The sequence below is a fragment of the Salarias fasciatus genome, chromosome 5 (genome assembly GCF_902148845.1).
Source record: "Salarias fasciatus chromosome 5, fSalaFa1.1, whole genome shotgun sequence".
NCBI lineage: Eukaryota > Metazoa > Chordata > Actinopteri > Blenniiformes > Blenniidae > Salarias > Salarias fasciatus.
The window spans coordinates 11372082-11394297 of record NC_043749.1 but is presented as its reverse complement, the minus strand read 5'-3'; the positions used below and the strand labels follow the sequence as shown (position 1 = coordinate 11394297).

The 22216-nt window shown below is 38.7% G+C and overlaps 2 protein-coding genes across 2 annotated transcripts; one reads left to right on the top strand and one right to left on the bottom strand.

Moving 5' to 3' along the window:
* Window positions 1-1823: 1823 nt before the first annotated feature.
* LOC115388182 (bile acid-CoA:amino acid N-acyltransferase-like) lies at window positions 1824-13653 on the bottom strand. The gene is made up of 13 exons (XM_030091140.1): window positions 13474-13653; window positions 12158-12273; window positions 11448-11533; window positions 8864-9073; window positions 8086-8185; window positions 7561-7751; window positions 7289-7464; window positions 7043-7159; window positions 6812-6897; window positions 4326-4419; window positions 4155-4235; window positions 3814-3949; window positions 1824-2947 (listed from the first exon to the last, which is right to left on the bottom strand). Exons 3-13 carry the CDS (start codon window positions 11506-11508, stop codon window positions 2847-2849), a joined length of 1353 nt encoding a protein of 450 aa, XP_029947000.1. The 5' UTR covers window positions 11509-11533; window positions 12158-12273; window positions 13474-13653; the 3' UTR covers window positions 1824-2846.
* Window positions 13071-22209, top strand: vamp3 (vesicle-associated membrane protein 3 (cellubrevin)). Its single transcript, XM_030091145.1, has 5 exons — window positions 13071-13163; window positions 17902-17980; window positions 19089-19247; window positions 19513-19564; window positions 20375-22209. Coding segments are annotated over exons 1-5 (309 nt in total). The 5' UTR covers window positions 13071-13161; the 3' UTR covers window positions 20392-22209.
* The last annotated feature ends 7 nt before the right edge of the window (window positions 22210-22216 follow it).

The window sequence follows — 22216 nt, the reverse complement described above, 5'->3', positions numbered from 1 at the left end:
AGATATGGATGAGAATCTTCATACTGCCCTGTGTTGATTATTGGATCGTGGTTATTTCTTTTTGCCAACCAAAGTTGCAACTTACTCTGACATATATGTTTGATGAAATACATAAGTGTTAACTTTCTCAAGAAACTACATATTGTTATTAGAAGTAGACGTTAAAGGGGAAGAGAAACACACAGAATACTCCTGATCTACAAGACCAAAAAAACAAAAAACAAAACAAAAAACAAATACTGGTAGTGATTCGGAGGACGAGAGGTTATCAATAGACTGACAGTAACACAAATTGGTGCAGGTGTGGACACTGTGTGGTGATGGACAGCGATGTGGAGTGTGTGTGTGTGTGTTTGTGTGTGTGGAGATACATGAAACACAATGACTCATCCGTGCCGTCGGTTCAACCTGCATCACCCAATATGTACACAGAAATGTAATCAGAATTGTTCCTGTTGCTCTAAATGGTTGCATTTGAATAAAAGAATAAAAAAAAAAAAAAATAGAGAGGAGCCACAGAATAGGAAGTAAACAGATCCTGGTGCTGGAGCTTTCTCTCTTTCTCCGTTAACTTTGATGCTACAGCTGCATAGCTGCATAGCAGCTGTAGCATCTGCATAGATATGCTTCAATCTATCCACTCTTTTCATGATATATTTCTACTGAGGCTCTCGTTAAATAAATCGTCTGGAGGGAACAAGCCTGTGCAGAATGAGCAGAGTAAAGTCATGTCTAAATTACATATTAGACATATTAAAGTCGCTCATTAATTAGAATAAACTGGCAGGTTTTTTTTCCAAATAAAGATTTCAGGTACTTTCATGGTTGTTTTAAAGCATAATTCACTTTTTTTTTCTTCTTAGAATTAAAAGTCCCATAGTCATAGCCACCCCACCCTCCCCACCCCGCAAAACAGCTTGGGCTGCTCCAGCCCGGGGCGCTAAAACCAGCTAGGACCGCCACTGTTCTGAGCTCCTCCGCTTGAAGAACGAGGAACAGAGTTCACAGCGCTCCATCTCCGGCTAAGGCCTCCGTTTACTCACCTCGTCTGCTGGAGACTCTCTCACGGCCGTCACCGGGGCAGCAGGCAGGGAGGGGGAGCGGCGCGGGGTTCCTCGGCTCGGCCTGACCCCGGAACATGAGCTCGGAACCGGACCGATCCGCGCTGCGTCCCGTCCTGCCGTCACTCTGCCTGCCCGCCGGGCTCACAACCCGGCCGTAGCCCGGGTCGGGCGGTGGGGTTTAATGTTTGCTCAATGTCAAGTACATGCTGGACTTAATAAACCACTTTATTGCAGACTTTCAGTACATTAAATTAATGTACTGAAAGTGTGTTCAACACAGCAAACTCTCATGACCTCTCCTCTCTAAGACTTGCCCACAGGCCAAGTGACCAGTTTCCTTCAGCCTGACAACACAAGCTGGATCATCAGAACCACGCAACGATGGTTGTTCAGTCCTTCTTCAACTTCTTCTGCAGCAGACAGCTGCCATCCCAGAAACCACAGCTAGCTCCAAGTCGTGAGCCGCACCAGAGTGACTCTCCTTCAAAGAAAATAGGACGTGGTAACTATCTGGGTATGAGAATAGCGTAGAACTGTTTGATTTTCATGATGTGTTGATTTAAATATATGATAGCTTCCTAATTGATGATCTGAGGATTTGTTAGAGTCGGTGAACCATTAGCTTGGCTTCAGTTTCACTCCTTGAGCTTCCATCTCACAAGCCCTCTATCTCCCTCACACATGCACACACACCCACACATATACACATAACGACTTGTATATATCACTAGATAGAATTGTGTGTTTGATTTTGCTTTATTGCTAACAAATACAATTTTTGGAATCATTTGTTTCATTTCATGTTTCATAATTATGAATGAAATGTCGACCTCTTCTGATCAAGAACTCCAGAATCCTTCATGTCTGACTGTTAAAATTTGGTAATTGTTAATAATTTTATTATTTAATCAAAATTGCAAATCAATAGTTTAACCTAGTTTATGAGAGTGATTACAACAAATTGGCGATCAATCCTGTATTCATATTGGTGGTCCCCAAGATTATCTCATGTACAGTCCATCAGATCCCAAGCTCTTTTAATTAATAATTATCTCTGATAATCATCAATTATAACTAAGATGAAATCCCAACTTATATAATGACTCTGACCTGAACAAAATGCTAAAATTGTGCTATTAACAAAACTTATCCTTATTCCATGCCTTGAAAGAACAAGATCTGAGATTGTTGTTTCAAGGTAGTTAAAAAGCCATCTCAAAGGCTTCAGATATTCACTCAGTGGAAAACAACAATCTATAACGGGTTTAGTACTGTGGCTCCTCTCACTAGAAGTTGCTTCTCAGCTCAGTGCAGCAGAAAAGAATCCCAATTAAAACACTTGACCAAATCACTGAAACAATTCCAAAAATCTGTTTGTGCAAAAAAAAAAAAAAAATAGATTTAACCATTTCATGCAGGGTTAAGTACAGTGGAGGTAGCATCATGGGATGATGCTGCTTTACTGCCTTGGGGCCGGACAGCTTGCTCTCATTGCAGCAGCAGCATTATGTCCAGTGTCATCTGATATATTGAATTAAAAATCAAATGTAATTCAATAACATTTGCTTATATTTATCCTGTCACTCGTTATCTGATGAACTTCACAGAAAATAACAGCATATAATTCTTTATGTATTTTCACTTTGTCAACCAGTCTGTACAATTTTATTACAAAAGAAGATTGTTTTATTAAAAAAAATATATTTCAAATTAACTCGAAGAGTTACATTCCTCAGAGTATGAGATGCTTGCTTTCTTGATGACATTTAAACAGATTCACAATCACCTTCTCAGATTGGTTTCCAAAAAATCCAAAATCTTTCTCCATGAATCTTCCTGAGCAGCAGCGTGACCTGCTGGTTGACCTCCCCACAGAGACATCACTGCCAGAAAAACAAACACATAATATCATGGACAGGTTCTTCCTGATCGAGGACCTAAACTGACATAACAAAAAAATTCAGAAATGTAAAAATGGGCTCAATAAGCGAGTTTACATGCCAATAAATCATACAAAAGAAATTTGTAAAGAAATTTTTTTCCATGAAAAATCTATAAAATGGGACTAAAAAAAAAAAAGTATATTCCTTTTGTCATTTTCAACTGTTTTCATGTGACTTTACTTCAATACCCCAATTATTTTGCTTTTCCATGGCATTTTCAGTTCAATTTATGTATTTATTGGGTGATTTTCAAATTTTTCCTCATTAATTTTGACGCCTGTATTCTCTATTATTTTACTTTCACATTTTCTTTCCACCAACTCATTCAATTCTGTATTTTATTTTCATCGAACATTTATTTCTTGACATTTTTTTTTTTTTTTTTATTCACTGTCACATCTATGTCTTCTTTATTTCCAATCTTGGATTTTCTTCCTCTCCACATATTTATTTATGTGTCTCCTTTTCACATTTCTGTATGCATTTGTGTCTCATTATGTAAATGAGGGGGGCGGTTGTTCAAGGCCTGTCCTATATTTCTGCATTTATTTGTAATTATGTCATTTTCAGTTCCTCATATTTACTATGTTCCAAGTTCAAAAAGGTCTTTAAAATTTAAAGAACAGAATGCAATGACTCGCTGACCATTTTCACCCAATAGTAATATAGAGCCTTTCAAATATTGAAACTTCTAAACTTCACTGCATTTTAGGAAATCTGGAAGCTTTAAATTGATCAAAATATAACAAATAAAACATGAAGAGCATGGAAGTAAATGTGAAAAGTTAGTGCACAATAAAACTCACCTTTCTGTGGTTTGACGACAAAATAGGATGTTCTTGTATGTGGTGCATAAGGAGGCTCGATCAAGTGACCAGCATCAGGGTAAGAGAACCGGGAAAGCAGGTGAGATTTTCCTGCAGACTTCAGGATTTCCTCGATCTAATGAGAAATAAATTCATGTTAATATTTCTGTGTGGAAAGTCGTCAAGCAGGGCTGCATGGTGGAATTAGTGAGAGCTCTCGCCACAAGATGGATGGATGTCTTCAATCGTGAATATGAGTGCTTAATGTGTTTTTTATATATAATTTTACCTGTTGCTCGACAAATGTACTTTGATACACAGACTAATAAATTCAAATGTACCATGTCTGCGTTCTCACAGCTTGCGGTGCCCAGATCATCTTCTCCCACTATGACCATCAGTGGACAGGCGAGGTTTTCTAACTGCAAACACGAGATTGTTTTTGATGGTTAAAAGATTGAGTGGGTTGGTGCATCTGTGCTGATGTCTGAGAGACTGATGAAAAATATCACCTTCGCTCTGTGTTCAGGTACAACACGAGCAGGAAAGGTATTCTCTCTGAATACAACATGGCCCTGATCATTAAATTGATAAGTTTGTTCACCACTAAAAAGACAAAACAAGAAATACAACATTTGTTAATTAGTTGAAAACAACTTCAGCAACACATACTGTATTTTCCGAGTCTTTAAAGGTGCAATAAGTAAGAAATTTACTTGAAAAATATTTGAAATTGTTCCCGTTATTGAAGAAACATTCCCTTAAAACATTTGGACTTCTCCATCATCAATGTCCTTGTTTTTTTTTTTCTTTCAAAATGAGAGGTACGGGCTGGAGCAACTTCGGTGGGTGGGGCTAGCACATCGTTACTTGGTTCCAGAGATAGTCACATGTGAATTCCCGAGGTTGTCAAACAGGCAGCACAGCATTTTGTATTTTACGTCTGCACCAGCTGTTTGCCGTGTGCTGCATATGTGACGCCAGCCATGTGCACCATCCGTGTGCGCCACCAGCCCAACGCCCCTGTCTAAAATCTCCCAAACTGGCAACCTGTGCGACACTCTCTGAAGGGGAGAGGGGAGGGGAGGCGTACGGTATGTAACGTAATGCCATGGTGCAATAGGTAACATGACGTCACATGTTTCAGTCATGCTTCTGTCTGCAGAGAGGAACCAGACAGGGCTGTCCACTCTCTCCCTCACTGTTTGCCATCTTTATTGAAGCTCTGGCAGCTGCTATAAGACAATATAAAGACATCAGAGGAATCCAGGCCACCAATATAGAACATAAGATAATTCTTTATGCCAATGATGCATTACTTTTCTTGCAGAATTCTCAAACCTCTATCTCCCATACAATTCACTCATTTATATCCAAATTTCTCTGGAAAAATAAATGGTCACATCTCAGTTTAAAGACTTTACAACAGACTAAAGACAGAGGTGGACGATACATGCCGACCTTCATTACTTAATAGCCAGCAAGCTGCAATACATCTCCAAATGGCTTAAACCTAGCAATTTAGATGAACCATGGCTGGCTGTAGAGCAAGCATTATGTGAGGATCTAGTCATCTCTGACTTGCCATTCATCAGCTCGACATCAAATCCCATCGGTGTTTTAAAAGCATTAACATCAGCTCCCTTGGTGGGAATTTCTAAAATTAACTAAATTTTCACTGATCCCATGTAAACTGTAAAGACATCCTGCAAAACAAAAAGATGATTAACTTCACTCAGTGGAAAAATAAAGGAATTAGACAATTAGAACATATATTTGGCAACTTTCTATCATTTAATACTGTCACTTCACAATATGGAATCACCAGCACAACATTTTTAGAATATCACCCATTTAAATGTATTATAGGTAAAAAATATACCCTCCACCAATTGCATTGGCAGCAACTTCTCAGGGTTGAAGAATTCTTAAACCTTAGTTCTCCAAAGTTGTTCTCAAAGATATATCAAATTTTGTGAAAGCCAGAAGATACAATCTTCCTTCCGACTTTAAAATGGGAAGCTGACCTGTCCAATAACTTTGATCAAAATGCATGGTCACAGATATGTTTAAATACCTTTAAAATGACAAAGAACTCAAATATATAACTAATACAATTCAAAATTCTTCATAGAATTCATTATACAGGTGGAAGTGGGCTGGGTGGAGGGGGCAGGAATGAGGGGAAGGAGGGATGCAGGAGGAGGACGGGAGGGTTTGGAGGGGATGCGATACCCCGAATCTCAGAGTACGCAGCTGGAACAATGGGGGTGGGGTGCTGCCCTGGGGCAGGTAGCCGTCTGTGGAGCCGGGTATGCTTATGGCCCTCTGCTTGAGTGGGTGGGGTCGGCTCTTGGGCCCTGGGCTCGCGGCTCTGCCCGCCCTGGGCGTCTGGTGCTCCAGCCAGACTAGCGCCTGCAGGTCTTGGCTCCCTGGGGCCCGGGTCCAGTGGCTGCCGGGAGTACAGGCCGAGGCCTTCCTCTGCCCCCTTCTGGACCGGTGCATGGACGTCTGCCTGGGAGGGGGGGGTGGCTTGGATCTGGGCTCTGGGATAGCTGCAGGTTGTCTGGGCCCTGAGGGCCTCTCTGGCGTGCTTCTGGTCTTCGCAGAGGTCATATATGCATGATCACTGTCACATTTGCTTGATCACACTGATCTCTAATTACTCTTCATATTCTGCATGTGGACTCAGTCACCTTGTTGTCTTGTGGTGGGTTAGATGGCTATCTGTATTAGGTCTCTCCTGATGCCCTGGTTAGTAATTTGATACCTGGATCCTCAGCGTGCACCAGGAAGTAGTGATGTGCTAGCTCCGCCCACCAAAGCTGTTCCAGCCCGTACCGCTCAGTTAGAAAGAAAATAACCTGACCAAGACATTGTTGATGGAGAAGACTAAATGTTTAACTATATTTTTACAGTAAATTTTGTTCTTATTGCACCTTTAACATCCCACACCTCTCGGTCAAAAAAAAATATATTTTGCTCTCTAGCTTTTTACCTGTATCCGAGTTTACTGAAGCCGTCCTCCTCAGGAAACGGGAATGTGCTTGCGACTGTTCCGTTGATGAAAACAACACATGATGGCTGGACAGAAGAACAAACTGCAAATCTTAACCTTACATACATTTTTTTAAATTAAGTTAATCTAAAATGTATCAAAAGTTTATCTTAATAATGTGTCAACATTATTACATTTTTCAAACAGTTGCCACTGAATTTTGTGACTTACGTTCACACCACACTGAGTGGCAATACGGAGAGAGAGATATCCTCCATATGAGATACCAATGATCCCGATTCTGTCTGCATTGACCTCGTCACGATCTTGAAGCAGCTGGAACGCTGACTGTCCAGAATAAATGTGTTGATTTGAAGGAAATGACAAAATTATTAATCAAATATGAAATATCTCAAATTATATTTTAGGCTAATAATGAATAAAGCAGGTCTTGCATCATGCAGCATCTCATCTTACCCTGAAATAGGAATTACCAACGTTGAATTGGTTTGGAGGTCCAGGCAAGTCTTTGTGTCCTTTGTAGGAAAGAGTAAGACAAGCATATCCCCGAGATGCCAACAGGGCGGCACGATACTCCAGGAGTCCTCCTCCCATTCCCCACATATCCAACAAGCCTGGAAATGGACCTGGGCCTACAGGAAATCATCACAGTGCAATCCTCCATCACATCACAACAACAACAACAAACACAACAACACAACCTTTATAAGAATGTATTAAATGCTCACCAGGGGGTAAAAATAAAGTGCCAACGACCCCGTTCTGACGGATCTCTGTTCTCTTGACTCCTGGCGCCATGTACCAGCGCTCAGTAGTAACAACTGCCAGTTCAGAGCTCTTTCCGTCACTGGGAGAAACGTGGCCTTCCATGAGGGAGATGTGGACCTGGTATGGAGTCTCCACATCGTTTTTCTTCAGTCTATTAAAAAAGTAAGCACATTTTAAGGTTTTTCTTTTTTTTTTTAAATCAACAGATAAATTCAGCTCTCAGTAGTCAGAAATGTAGAAGAAATGAAAGTCGCATCTAGTTCTAAAAGCCAATGGTTTGACTACTGAAAACCACAGGAAAGGTAATGGAGAATATGGCAATATATTGACCACTGTGTTCATGAACGACCACAACAGTCCATTAGTAACACGATCTGCTGTGAGGAGACATATTAGGCTTTCAGAGAGTGGGTCAAGACACACTGGATTTGATGCTACAAACTCTTTGTTCTACAGTGCTCAGCAAATTGTTTTCATGATCTCACCTTATACCTTGTCTTCCTCCAGGAGCTGGCTGCAGTCCCCAGAAGAGTCCCATCGGCTCACAGCCAAGGTAGGAACCCCCCAATGAATGATCAGTAGTCACTGTGGAGGGGACGAGAAGACACCACAAGAGGAAATGAATCGTGGGCGTAACATGAAATGATTGCAAAAAGTTGTTTAACTCTATCATAAACACTTCTATTATTAATGTGACTTATAATAATATTTACCACAAAGAAACTCAGAAATGAGAATCAAATATTCATTGATGATGTTAATTAAAGCATTTTTTTGTTTTGAGACTGTTTGCAGCAGAAATGGCAAAGAAGTTGGGAGTTAAACAAGAACAGAACACAGTGAACTACACATTTCACAAACCCCTCTGTCCACAACATATCATGACGCAGGGTCATTTGATTTTCAGAGTTTTTGTCTTTACCAGAAGCACGTTAATTTTTAACGCAACATTACTGATATTTACCACAAATAAGTTGGTCTGTTGTTTAAAGCTTAATGGGTGCAACAAACACGGGCTTTTTAACTTTGCGAATGATTGCATTGTTTTTAATTAACATATTACATCATAAATGTAAATACAAAGAAGATGTAAAGACTTTCAAGTTTCATATATCCAGATTTATTCTCTATATATATTGTAGAAACACATTAAATTAGACATTTTGAGCTTTCATTTTCAATATAAGCACATTTTGACATGAGCTCTTATTAGAATTTGAGTTGTGATTTAACTTGTAGAGTAAATTAGTGTTTTATACTCACAGTTGACAGCGCCTCCTGCATTCGTGTTGTAATGTGCAAACGCCTCCCACAGGTCACCATCTTCACAGTGCATCCGTGCACACACTGTGACAGGACTGTGTGGAGGCAGAAAACGGCCCTTTATGCTGATCTGCTCATCAACGAGAGCACGAACAGGAGCTGCTGTCAACACGGGAGCTTGTTTCCTGCTGCTCTGCCAACGAACTGCACCTTCAGACAGGAGAGAACAAAACACGAAATATCACAAACCTGACTTCAAAGTAAAGCATACAGGGAGTGTGTTTCATATTCTGCAATGCAATCGTCACTGCTCTACAGATCATGTTCCGCTAATATGTCTTGATTAACATTAGTTACTGCAGTGTTCAGCAGAGTGATGAACAATACCAAGTGTAAGTTTTCCAACAACTGAGGCAAATATGAAAACCTCTGGCAATCACATTGACTCCAGACTGAAGCCGAGACTTCTGTGATTCAGGAATCACAAACTTGTGTTGGGAGAGAAGATCCTCCACAAAGTACAGAGTAAAATACAAGATATTAAACATATTAAACAAATTAATGGTGAAATAGCACATTTCAAGACAATTCACCACAATTTTTTTCTTCTAATTTTATTTTTATTAGTTTTTGACATAAAAAGAGAAAACAGAACACAATGTGATCATAAGGGAGTGATCCATCTCGTTATTTATATCTTCATTCATTTTTTAAATTAAAGTCTGCTCTTTGTGGCCTTACATAATTAACCCATTTCTTCCATCATGATATAAATACCTCCGGATTATGTTTGACATGACCTGTTATCTTCGCCATCTTATAAATGGCCATATGTTCATCGACATACTTAGAGCTGGTCCCTCAGGTGATGGCCATTTCCTCGTGATCGCCTTTTCCCCAGCCACCAGCATTATATTCAACAAACGTGTCTCTTTTCAGCCATTCTTGAGGCAGAAGTCCAAAAAATAAAGTTTTACTCTCCAAAGGAACATGACATCTGAAAATATCTTGAAAGTCACGATGTCGCTCTCTCCAGAAGTGCTGAATAACAGGACACTGCCCAGAAAACATGGTAATGAAGTGCATTTATTTTTCCAGTTTCTCCAGAAATCAGAGGGGTTTCCGCCATAATGGGATTTCTGAGAGGGCGTAATAAAATATCTTATTAGCAGTTTCCATCTAAACTCTCTCCAATTTTGTTAGCTGGTACAGTTACGCCTTTCGCTGCCCAAACCTTAAATCCATTGTCTGAATCGTTAGGGATAAAATCTTCGTCATATGCACACCGCTTTGCGATAAAGACTGTGACACCTTCTTCTAAATTATGCTGTAATAGTTTTCCATATCTTAACAGTCAGTTTCATCCACGGGTTTTCAATAAAGTTTAGGAAGCTTTGTAAATTATTATCAACTATAATGGCTTGATAATATTCTTTCCCATTCATTGAACTGTTTCTGGTCGATATCTATTGTTAGGATCTGGAAAAGATATAATAATCTTGGCAGCATGCTCATCTTAATAAATGCAATCCTTGAGCTAAAGCTAAACAAGAAATCAAGTTCCATCTCAAGTAAGGATCGACCGATATGGCTTTTTTAGGGCTGATGCCGATGCCGATTATTGGTACTTATGGAAACCGATAACCGATATGTCGAACTGATATTCATTTGGAATAAAAATGAACATTTTGGCGTCAAAATTTAGCTGTGGGTGGGACATTGTTACACAGTTTTGAGTAGTGACTTAAGGCAGAGAGAGAGACGGCTGTATATATGATCCAAAGAGCACGTTTTTAAATGAATTTATTTTATCGGCTATTGGTGGAAAAAAAGGCCGATGCCGATTATTAGAAAATTCCCAATATTGGCCGATATTATCGACCAGGCCGATAATTGATCGATCCTTAATCTCAAGATATCTTCTTTAAGTGTTGTATTTATGGGAGAATAGTTACAATCTGATCATTTTGCAAGATCTTTTGGTATTGTTGTGGAAACCAAACTGATGTTGGACTCCATAGAGAAAATCCCAATTCAAAGTGTCAAATGCCTTTTCAGCATCCACAGCTCTCACTATGGCTTCAACTTTATTCTTTTGAATACGGTCTATCATGTGTTATGTCTGTCATATGTTGTCTTGTGTTTGGCGATGTCGGATAAATCCCTTCTGCTCTTCATTATCAAGTTCCACGTAAAGACTAATCTCCCTTTTAATTTGTGCCTTAAAATTAAGATCATGGAGGAGGTTTGAGTTTAGGTTCCATGTGTTTTTCTTTGGACATATGTTCAAATCAACAGTTAAGTACACAGGCGCATGGTCACTAACATTTATTATTCCTATTCCATAAGCATTAATTTTGTCTTCACAGTTAATTTGCAAGACATGAGACAACAGCGGCGACAAAAAAGACACACGACCCTTTCTCATTATGACACACTCCACAGAGAGGCTTCAAAGGTAAAGTGACCGTTTTGTTAGTTATCTTCAGAGTGTATTTGCAGAGATATTATTGATTTCCAGTCATATGACAGACACAAACTCCACATATGGCAAAAACAAAAAAAGAACTGAGCATATTCTTACCCACAGCATGCTGGAATCTCACCAGGTTTCCTCGTACAAGGAGACGTGATATCATCCTCATATCTCTGCACTCCCCTGTAAATATTCTGAATGGAGACCAACATTTTTAAAACCAAGCACACTTATCCATGTATATTCCATAAGCACAGTTGTAGAGGTGGCACAAAAACTCAAGACGAGCACCATCTTTACAAACCACCTGTGTGGAGACTTTATTTTTTGCAAGTCACCAGGTTTGGACCTTTGTCCTACTGAGAATTCAGGTGGAGTTGTGCTTCACCATACTGGCTTCATTTCACTCATTGAGAGTATTAATTTATTTATTTTGGCACGTCTCTACTTTCAGACTGAGTGAATGAGCCCATGCAAATCTATTGGACATGTAGAACTCACACAAACAGCAAAACAAAACAATATCATGACATACTTGTGACCTTGGTTGAACCTAAACTGTTTCTCATTGAAACTGCAGTAAGGTGTATTCAGGAGAAATAAAACACAGTTAAAAACACGCATCTCGCGACCACAGGCACAGACTTCAAGTAAATGAAAAGTTGAGTAAATATTTATGCTTTCACAACGTTTGGTTGAGTGAACAAACGATCTGGAAATTGATATGAAACTTCGAGTGAAACACGTGTCTGTGTTTGTTGTGTTGCTGTGTTTGATGTCTGTAGATATTTAAAGCGGAAAGTGCAAAGAAAATTTACCTCCGTGTGATTCGAAAACCACTCGAGGAAATCCAGCCTGATCCAGAAATACGCCTCTGTCAGGGGGAGGGGCTGACCCGGGCTGACCGTGACGTTTACTTCACACTTTGGCGTCACTTTAAAAACAACATGAAGCGAACGACAGGGTGAAATCTGCGGTTTGTTAACCCACTGGAAATTAGTTGTGCATAAAAATGGAGAGTTGAAGCCAAAATGATCGAATATTTACTTTCTCGGGACCTTACGTTTATTCTTACACTCCCCGTTTGACTGAGTTTACAAAAACTTTTTTTTTCATATCCTTGGTGTATTTCCGCTTTGTAAAACCATCCTGTGAAGTTTTATCCCGGACTTTGATTTTGTGAATAAATATGTTTAAAGTTAACTTCAGAGGCCAAAGGTATTTGTGTCACAGCATTCACATGAAATCGTCAGATTATGCAGCAAGAAATGTAAATGCATGCTTGAAAAGTGACTTTTCGCCTGGCTTGTCACATGCTGATCACGGGCTTTGATGGTTTCTGTCTCGAAACAGCTTCCAGGACTTACTTGCATGTGTATAATAAAATGAAAAATAGTGGGATTATATACATTTGGGGCGTCACGCGTCCATTTTATTTCCTGGTGTTCTTTCTATCCAACTGCATGCTATGCTGCTTTTAGACTCTTATCAGTGTTACGCGTTACTAATTGTGGGAATGCCTCTTTAATGGTGCCTTCAATGTTATCGGAAATTAAATTTTTACACTTTTTTTGTCTATAACACAGACTTTCTCAAGTTTTGACATAGTACATATAGAAATAACTACACATAAAGACAACAGGAACTTACTTGTGATTTTATTACTCTTCTAAAGTCAAGTGATTACCTATAATTTCTGGCCGAAGCTCTAGTTTCCGAATATATTGAAGGCATCACAGCAACCGACAGCTCTCACTGATACGGCTGACACTAGCATATAAGCATCAAACAGCAGCGTCGTTTTAACAAAACCAACTTCACAATGTAAGTCTGTTTTTACTCATAACGTAACTTGTTTTCAAACCTGATGCTCCACACGTCAGAAATATGGGATTTCCTGGTTCTGCGCTCATACGCGGCTACTACATAACAACGCCCAAAACTTTACTGCAACAAGTTCTACTAGCCTACAAGCTAACTCGGCTAACATTAGCAACTTTAATTTTGACAAGTCTAACTTTGCCCAACACCAGTTATACCAACTCGCCTTTGCAATTACGGATAGATAGTTTAGACAACACATACGTTTAGAGTTGCGTATCCAGGAACATAAGTCACTGATCAGAGTACTTACCAAGCCGTTTGAAGCTCCCATTTCCTTCGTGTCCGAGTTTTGTGTTTGTTTAGCCTTCGCTGCTAGCAACGTCCAAAGACACTTTAGCATTTTCAGTTTTTATGTATATCGGTATGGGAAATTTGAGCCGTCAAGGTAAATCAAGCCACAGGTGTGTGTGTTTGAAATAAACCAAGAAATGTGTATATGTCTGTTTTCTGTCAGAGAATAAAGTAGTTAAGTGTTTTAAATTAATATAAGAGTAAATTGACGGGTTTCATTCAGAAACTTTGTTTACGATCCCAAAAGAGCCAAATCCCAACTGCACTTATGGTTTCCATTCTGTTCGATATTTTCTGTTTTCAGTTCATTTGCATATTGCAATGTGAGTCGAAGGACAACCTAGTCCAACAGTTTCACGTGATTCTTTAATTAAACTGATGGTGTCATAGTGTAATAGGCATTCACTGTTTTGCAACGTGAAAAGTAGGACATGAAAAGCTATTGGGGAAGTTCGTCTTGCAGGTGGAAATGGAGACACACTATGTTCTTATTCAAACAATCGATTTACTGTTATTTTTTTTGTATTGATAGAAGATGAGAAAATATTTGCTACCTTATTTTGTGCTTAGGGCTCTTATTGTTCAGCCCGAGTGTCAAAATTAAGCTGCTTATCACGTTCATTCGATATAGTCTTCAGATATAAGAAACTCAACGCATTTTGGTCTAGAGGAGAATACAGCATGGGAATAGGAAGTTTTCCACAAAGTGCAGTGCTCAGGTACTAATTCTCATCCTACTGTATTTCCTTTTTTTTCTAAGGGCCTGGTTATTCAGTTGCTAATGTCGCTCTGATCTCTTTTAATGCTTTTTTGTTAACCATCCCAGCTATCTACACCACAAATTATATTTGTGGAAACAATTAGCTGACACAATATAAAATGAGTAAGAAATAAGTGTGTGTGCACACCAACTCCCTTCCCCATTTAATGTATTAAGCAGTTGAGACAAATTTTGAAATTTGTTTGAAATTTGTGATAGTTTCTGGATATATTTCATCAACAACATTTTGATTCTGAAGTTCATAAAAGTTTGTCCTGTTTTAATATAAAAAAAATGACTGCACTACAGTAATTTTCAAGAATATTCAAAACAAAGTACAAACAAATATGATGTCATCCATTTTCTTCTTGTCTTTTGTGTATATCGGGCATGAAATAGGGAGTGGACTCGTTCAGAATTAGCTTACCTTTACTCCTTTGTTGGCACTGATGGAGGACTTCCTCTTGGAAGGATTTGCGTCACGGATCTTTGTTTTGTTTTCAGGAAATTAAGTACCTTGGCTTTCTAACAAGCAGTCCTGTTGCATGCTGGTATTTAAAATAAACAAGTAGAATATGAGTTCACTGTGAAGCATGTACTGTAACTCTACTTTAACTCCGCCATACTCTCAAAAAACTGACTCAAGTTTTCCTAATTAAAGCATATTATGTCCAGCAAAACCTAAATATGTTTCATAAATGTGACCTAATTGTAATTCATTAGGCCTCCTGTACAACTCTTCAACTCAAGATAAATGTGTTTGAACAGTAGTTTTGTAGTGGTGGTAGTGCTGCAATGCATCATGGGAGTTTGGGATGAAATACTCAAGATTTAAACATTGTTTTTGTGGTTTATTTAGATGTTCTGATGTTAATTCTGTTATTGGTAGTTGTGTTTTGTTGTGTCCTTTTTCTTCAGTTAAACTAAATATTTCAGTTACTTTTCATGTCAAACCTGGAATGAGAAGTGTTGTGCATTTAATCAGGTACTGCTACATAGAAAAGTTCCCGATTGCTTCTGGGAGTGGAAAAGGCCAGAGGCAGCCTGTACAGCATCAGCCCACATGAGCGATGTCAGCATTGGATTTCCAAATAATCATAATTGGTTAAATAAAACTTATCGTTCTAACAACTCAGTAGCGGGTAGCCATTTTATTTGACTTATTTGACAAAAAATGAGTTGAACGAACTCAATTATATTGGTTTACACAGAAGAATTCAGTTTCGGTTGGATCTAAAGGAATAAAACAAGTTGGGCAATCTCAAATATATTGTCCTGTGTAGATGTATTTGATTTGAGTTGGGACTACTTATATTTTTTGTGTGGAAATCCTGCACACATTTTAGTTGTGTTAATCCAATGAATCATTTTTTTTGAGTGTAGTTGATGGAAGCTAAATGCTCTGTGTAAGCATCAATCAGCTGTTAATGCAGTTATTCTTCTGATTTAATGTGTTGCATTAGAATTGTCAATAAGCCACAGCAGCATAGCATAGTTCTTTTGTTGTATTCTTTCTTTCTTCTGTGTCTTGAAACTTTTATTTCAAGAACAGATTTTTGAATTTAGTTTGTTGAAATGGAAGCTCTTATTTCCTTATATTTGTGATTATGAAACTACAACATGTATGCCACTATACTTTTCTTGGTTAAAGCTGAAGCAGCTTTCTCTCCGAACTTGCTGTAAAGACAGTTGAGATTGTGACATTTTGAATTGGTGCCCCTATTACTAAGTAAATGTCAGCATCTGTGGTTGTGGAGATTTTACTTGCTTGTCATTTTTAGGAGTTTAACCTTTCAGCTCACATTATTCAAATGAACTGCTCATCATAGAGCTCTGCTCAAACCCCATGACCCTTTCATTTCAATCAGGTGTGTTTCAGTAATGTATGACAGCACGGCTTTGAGGAAGAACATCAAGAATCTAAGATTTTCCAGATAATTGATTTTCCCAGGTTATTATTACTGTGTGCTTTTGCCTTATTTAAATCTTTCTCCGAGGTCCATGCATCTTTATTTTAATGTTGAAAACATTGGTTTTTTTTCCCCACACTTTGTTTCAAATGAATTTATCTATTTGAGCAACTTTTTTTTAAGAGATCCATGTTTTGTATTTTTAGCTTGCAAGGGCGTGCCTACGCTTTTTTCAAATGAAATATTGGATTATCGAGCGCTGATGTTGGCTGAGTCTGTATGCAAGATGGAATATACCACACCTCTCCATACTTCCATACTTAGTCATAGATGTCACAGTGTAACGTTGAACTCCTTTAAACCCATCTTCTTATTTCAGAGATCTTTTGTCTGAGAGAAATGTTGTAATGCTGTCTCAAGACAGATGGTGGCGGCAGATCACCAATTTATAAAGGGATTAAGTCACCTGTTCTTGAAACCAGCTGTATCCAGTGCAACAAATCTACAGAAGGACCCCCCACCCCCCAAAAAACCCCCACAAGTTTACTCTTTTTTTTTTATCAACACCAGAAAATGAGTTGAGGTACTTGGACTCATATTCGGACCAGGCATGTCACATTTCATCTGCACAGCTTTTTATTTTTCCGTTTGTTCCCTCCAGCTCTGTGGTTTATATCTTGACAGCTGTGGAAATGAGTTTACGTAATAAATTTATCCAGCAGAAAATGTTTGGCATCCTCTTCACCCATAAGCCATGCCAATGCTGAATCTATTCTGTCTTGCTGAATCAATCTCTCGGTTATATATATTTTGTATTTCTTATGTGATTGTTGTTTGGAAGCACATGTAAGTGTGCAGTCAGACCTCAGCATAACATGCAGGAGGGAAACCAGTAACAGGCCATGTGCTACATGAGTTCTTGGCTTTGGAACAACATGAAGCATCAGTGCAATAACAACTTTCAGTGACTGTGCAGTTAATATAGTTCCCCTGTTCTCTGTAAACAAAAGAGGTAGTTGTGGTTTGCAGGAATACGTTGAACTCATTACTACTTCATCTTTATGCAGGTTTTTTGTTTTTGTTATGCTACATTTGTGTGTGGCTCAAAATCATGTAGCTATATGCAGAGCTGCTACGTAACAGTGCCTGGAAAACTTCATTATCAGCAGTTTTTGTGTAGATGTGTAACATATATAACACAATAAAATAAAAATCAATAAACTAAAATAATATAACACAATATAGTAGATAATATTTTATTGGTAATTGATAGAATTTGAAGTAATGATAAATTCCGTGACGAATCGTCTATCATTATATTGCTGATGAGTTACGTAGAATGTCAGGGATGATTTCTACATGTGTTTTCCAGAACTTTAGATACAGCTTAAAATTTGTCGTTCCTGACTAGCAATCCAATCTTCCGTTGATTGTGACAAGAAAAATAAAATATTAGTTTCCAGCTGAGATTGTGATTTGTTTGATTACACCAGCAGACATGTCCAATAATTTGCTGATATTCTAATTGTTGCAGCCCTGTTGACAGAATTGGCTAAATTAAATGCAGTATATAGAAGCGGAGGGCATCCAGTCATCTGCTGTCTTGTTATGCTTCCTTGAATATAAGCCACTATTACACATATTTTACTGACTCTGCATGTGTGACCACTGCGTAACAGAAGGATGATCTTTTCCATAATTTTCCTAATTTCTTCAGGTCAGCTGTCGGTCCAGAGGGTGCTGGAGGAGCGTCTTCCAACAAGCGCTTGCAGCAGACCCAAGCCCAGGTCGATGAGGTAAGATACATGCAATCAATTAATGTCTTGGATTTTTTTCAGAGATATTAATAGCATAATGTTTATGTTTTTTGTGTTGTTTTTTAATTGTGCAGTCTTGGTCAGGTATGTTTATTCACATATTTAATTTCAGAAGAAATTGTAAGTATCCCCATGTTCCCTTGTAACCCCACTTCCCCTCTCTCCGTCTGTGTTTAGCTGCTCTGTGTGACTCGCTGGTTTCCTTGATGTCAGTCTCGCGGAAACTTGCATAACCCTTGGCAGCAGTGTCATAATAAGATTCACCACAATGTGGAATGAGCTGCTCGCTTCAGTGTGTGTCTACCTCCACGTGTCTTTTCACACAACAAATGAGATTCAGCGGAGGCTGTTCTTTTTCAGCAGGTCTTTTTTTTTTGTTTTGTTTTTTTTTTTAGATCATAGTCAAAACCATGTCAGTAAGGCCACCAGGAAAAACAGCTGCCAAATCTTACTCTTAATCCTCTTTGCTGCTCTCCCTCTCTTTGTCTCAGTTAGGCCCCCTTGCTGTAAGCCCCGCCCACACAGAACTTTAACCTTGGTATGTCATACAAAGTATCCAATTGGCTGCCTCAAGTTTATATAATCACTGTCTCCGTGGTTATGTAAGGCCTGCATGAGCCGAGACACTCCTCTCAGCCCTGCTCTCTGTCTGGGAGGAGGGGCAGTTGTTGGGTTTGTAGATCAGTGTAACATATGGGTTATGTGTATTCTCTGATACCATGTGTGTACACAAAATCATGTTGCTTTTTTTTGTTTGTTTGTTTTTTTTGTTGTTGAGCTCAGATATGAATGTAACTTTTTTCAACCAGGGACTTACAGTCTGTCTTGATCAGTGGTTTTGTTTAGCATAGCTTCAGGCTCTTAAAACAATGATGTCATCCCTTTTTTTTTTTTTTTTACTAGCAGTGTGCTGGAATATTTCCAGTTTTCAGTTATTGGTTAAATCTCTAAAAAGCATTGAGTGAGAGGTAGTCACCCCCCCCCCCCCCCCCCCCCCCCCCCCCCCCCCCCCAACCACTACCACCACCACCAGTGAATGACACTGCCATTAAACAAATGCTGCTTTTTGTGTGTGTTTTGTGACAAGGTGGTGGATATTATGCGTGTCAACGTGGACAAAGTGCTGGAGCGGGATCAGAAGCTGTCTGAGCTGGATGACAGAGCAGACGCGCTGCAGGCTGGAGCCTCCCAGTTTGAGACCAGTGCAGCTAAGCTGAAAAGAAAGTACTGGTGGAAGAACTGCAAGGTGCTTAAACCCGGTTTGACATAATAACCACATTTTTATCCATTGTGAATGATAATAACTCACACTAAATAAACTCCAGTCAAAGAGCCTGTACCTTGGATTTGGTCACGAAAAAAGTGCGTAAAATATGTCTCCTCTGAAACATTGCTTCCTTTTTTCATTAAATGAAAAGATGAATTTTTCAAGTGCAATGACAATATTAACATGCAAAAATACCGGTAAATCAAGACATTACTGAATATTCCTCTACTAATAACTGTTTCAGATGTGGGCCATCCTGATAGCCGTCATAGCCATCATCATCGTCATCATCATCAGTGAGTATCAAGCCAGTGCTTAACTTTGGTCATAATGGATTTCTATGATAATATGGATTTATATGCAGTTAATGAACCAGTGAACAAATTGAGACTTCACCTTGATCTGTGGGGCTGATGCAACTCAGCTTGAAAGCACATCTGTTGGTTTAGATTTTGTGATGCTGATTTATTGCTTGGTACAGTTAGATTGTTTTGAATTCACTGTCGTCTTTCAAAAGCCACAAACCAACACTGTGGTTTACAGTGGGTACGGAGAATAGCCAGACCTCTTTACATTTTTTCAGTCTTTTTTTTATATTTCAGCCATTTTCTAAAATCAGTTAAGTTCATTTTTCCCTTATTAATGTACACACAGCACCCTCTATTAACAGAGAAGCATAGAATTATAAGCATTTTTGCAGATTTGTAACAACAAAACTGAAATATCACATGGTCACAAGTTTTCACACCTTTTGCTCAATATTGAGCATTAACTTTCTCTTTTTCAATAAATCTGCAAGAATTTCAACAATTCTGTCTTTTTTGTAAATATGGTGTGTTGGTGTATAAAAACTGGATGTGCGAATGACTTCATTGAACTTTGGGTCAAAGAAAAGAAAAGCGCTCTTGTTCCCAAATCTCTAAAAATCCAGAGTTAAAACATTTTTACCATTAAAACCCATTTTGTTCAGATATTTTCTTTTTTCTTAGAAGTTATTTTGAAGCTATTTAACATTTGTTCTTCATTTATGTAACTTTTGTTGTTCCTTACGGTCATATGGTTTCCACAATAACAGTAATTTCATTTAAATGTCACTTTCTTCATAGTTTGGGCTTCCTCATAAAAACGGCAACAGGAAGAGCAGCAGGAGGAGGAGTGAAGAAAATGGCGAAGAAGAAAAAAAAGGAGCTATGTGCAAAATAAATGTCTCAAACGAAGAAATCACATGATTACTGGCTACTCGGCTCTACTCCTCCCCCCCAACAAGGGTCTTCATTCCTTGTCCTGGATTGCCTTGTGTATATGTGAGTGTGTGTGTTTTGCATATGTGTGTGTGTGAGTAAAGGATAATTGCATTACATTAGTTTAACATTGAATTAATACACTATCTTGGATATGACTAAACTCCAGCCAAGCATCATCAGAATGTGATGCAATGCACCAAAGAAAACAAACATACTCAAACATTTGCTAAACCGAAGCAAAGTCAGCCCGAAACCTTGTAAAAAGTTGAAGTGAAACATCTGTAATTGTGACAAAACACACATACACACATTCCACCCTCAAGAAATGAAGAATGGTTGCGGTTTGGGCTGTTCTCAACATATATTTACTTTTTTATGTTTTATTAATAGCTGCTGAACTTGTGTGCCAGGCTAAGAAAAGTGGCTTTTTAGGATATTCAGTCCATCTTGAGACTGTTCTCTAATCCTATATATCGATGAAGAGATGCTCTTATTCATCTCATTTCTTCATTGCAGAGAGTTAAACCAGTATGTAGACTTTTCTCCTTGTTTTCCTTTTTTAATGGTCATGGTTACAGTCAATAACTAGAGGAGTCCAATGCCTTATTTTATTTATGCACATATTAAAGTGCAAATTAGTTCCTTGCACGGAATATTAAAATTTGATTCAAAATACAAAGTCAGTCAGTGACATCCGTCTTCTTTTCGTGCAGTGCTTCATAATAGAGCCTTGAGTGAGCTTGTGGTTACTTGGAGCGCCGGTACACCAACAACCTCACAGTCCGACACTGCCACAATTTGTTTTAAAGTGCCAGCATTAACGGAGCTGAGCTGTCTCGACCAGGTGCTTTCTCTCCAAAGTGCCAGAAATATTGCCTTTATGAAATGTTCAAGCACAGCCATGTCAGACGGTGTAGCATCAGACAATAGTCTTTGTAAGTTTCTCCAATGGAGAGCAGCTAAAATGTGGAGCCATATCTTACTGAGCACATGTACCAACCAGTGAAAGTGGAGTGCCTTCTGAATGCTCTGCCCAAACAAATACTGTACTGCTTGCCTCTGTCAGCTTAATTTAACCTTTAATAAAGTCCTCTCAGTCACACTGGCATCTATTCCATCTTTTCCATGCACAGTACCTTTTCTCGTGTGATGTTTCAGTCTTGTTGTAGAATAGCTTTATTTTTCCAAACTGATAAATGTATAGCTGATCATAGTGAGACAAATGTTTTTGTTGTGCTTTGATCACGACTGCATTGAATTGTAGATTGAGCGTGGAGAAAGCTTTTTTTGGGTTGTGACATAATATATGCTATACAGACACTGGATTTGAGGTTACCTTAGTAATTTCTCTGTTTGGTATTGTCAAGTTGCCAGCTGCAGTTAGGAGCTATCTGGCTTTCATAGTGCGTGCATGAGACTGATATGGAGGTGAACACTAATTCAATTCAGCTTTTTAGATTTAGCGAGACTTTAGCGATGTATTAATTGGGAATTGCAGACAACCAAAATGCTTCAGCAGCCTATCCTTGTAATACACAAATGTATTTATCGGTAATCTCTTCTGTTTACTCACTAACTTGACCCCAGTCATCTTTTAACCCTTGCATGTTCTTAACAACTAGGAATGTATATGAAAGTGAGTGCAATTCACTTGGTGGCCATACATACCTTTTGCTTGAATAAAAGAAATATTTGAAGCTGCTG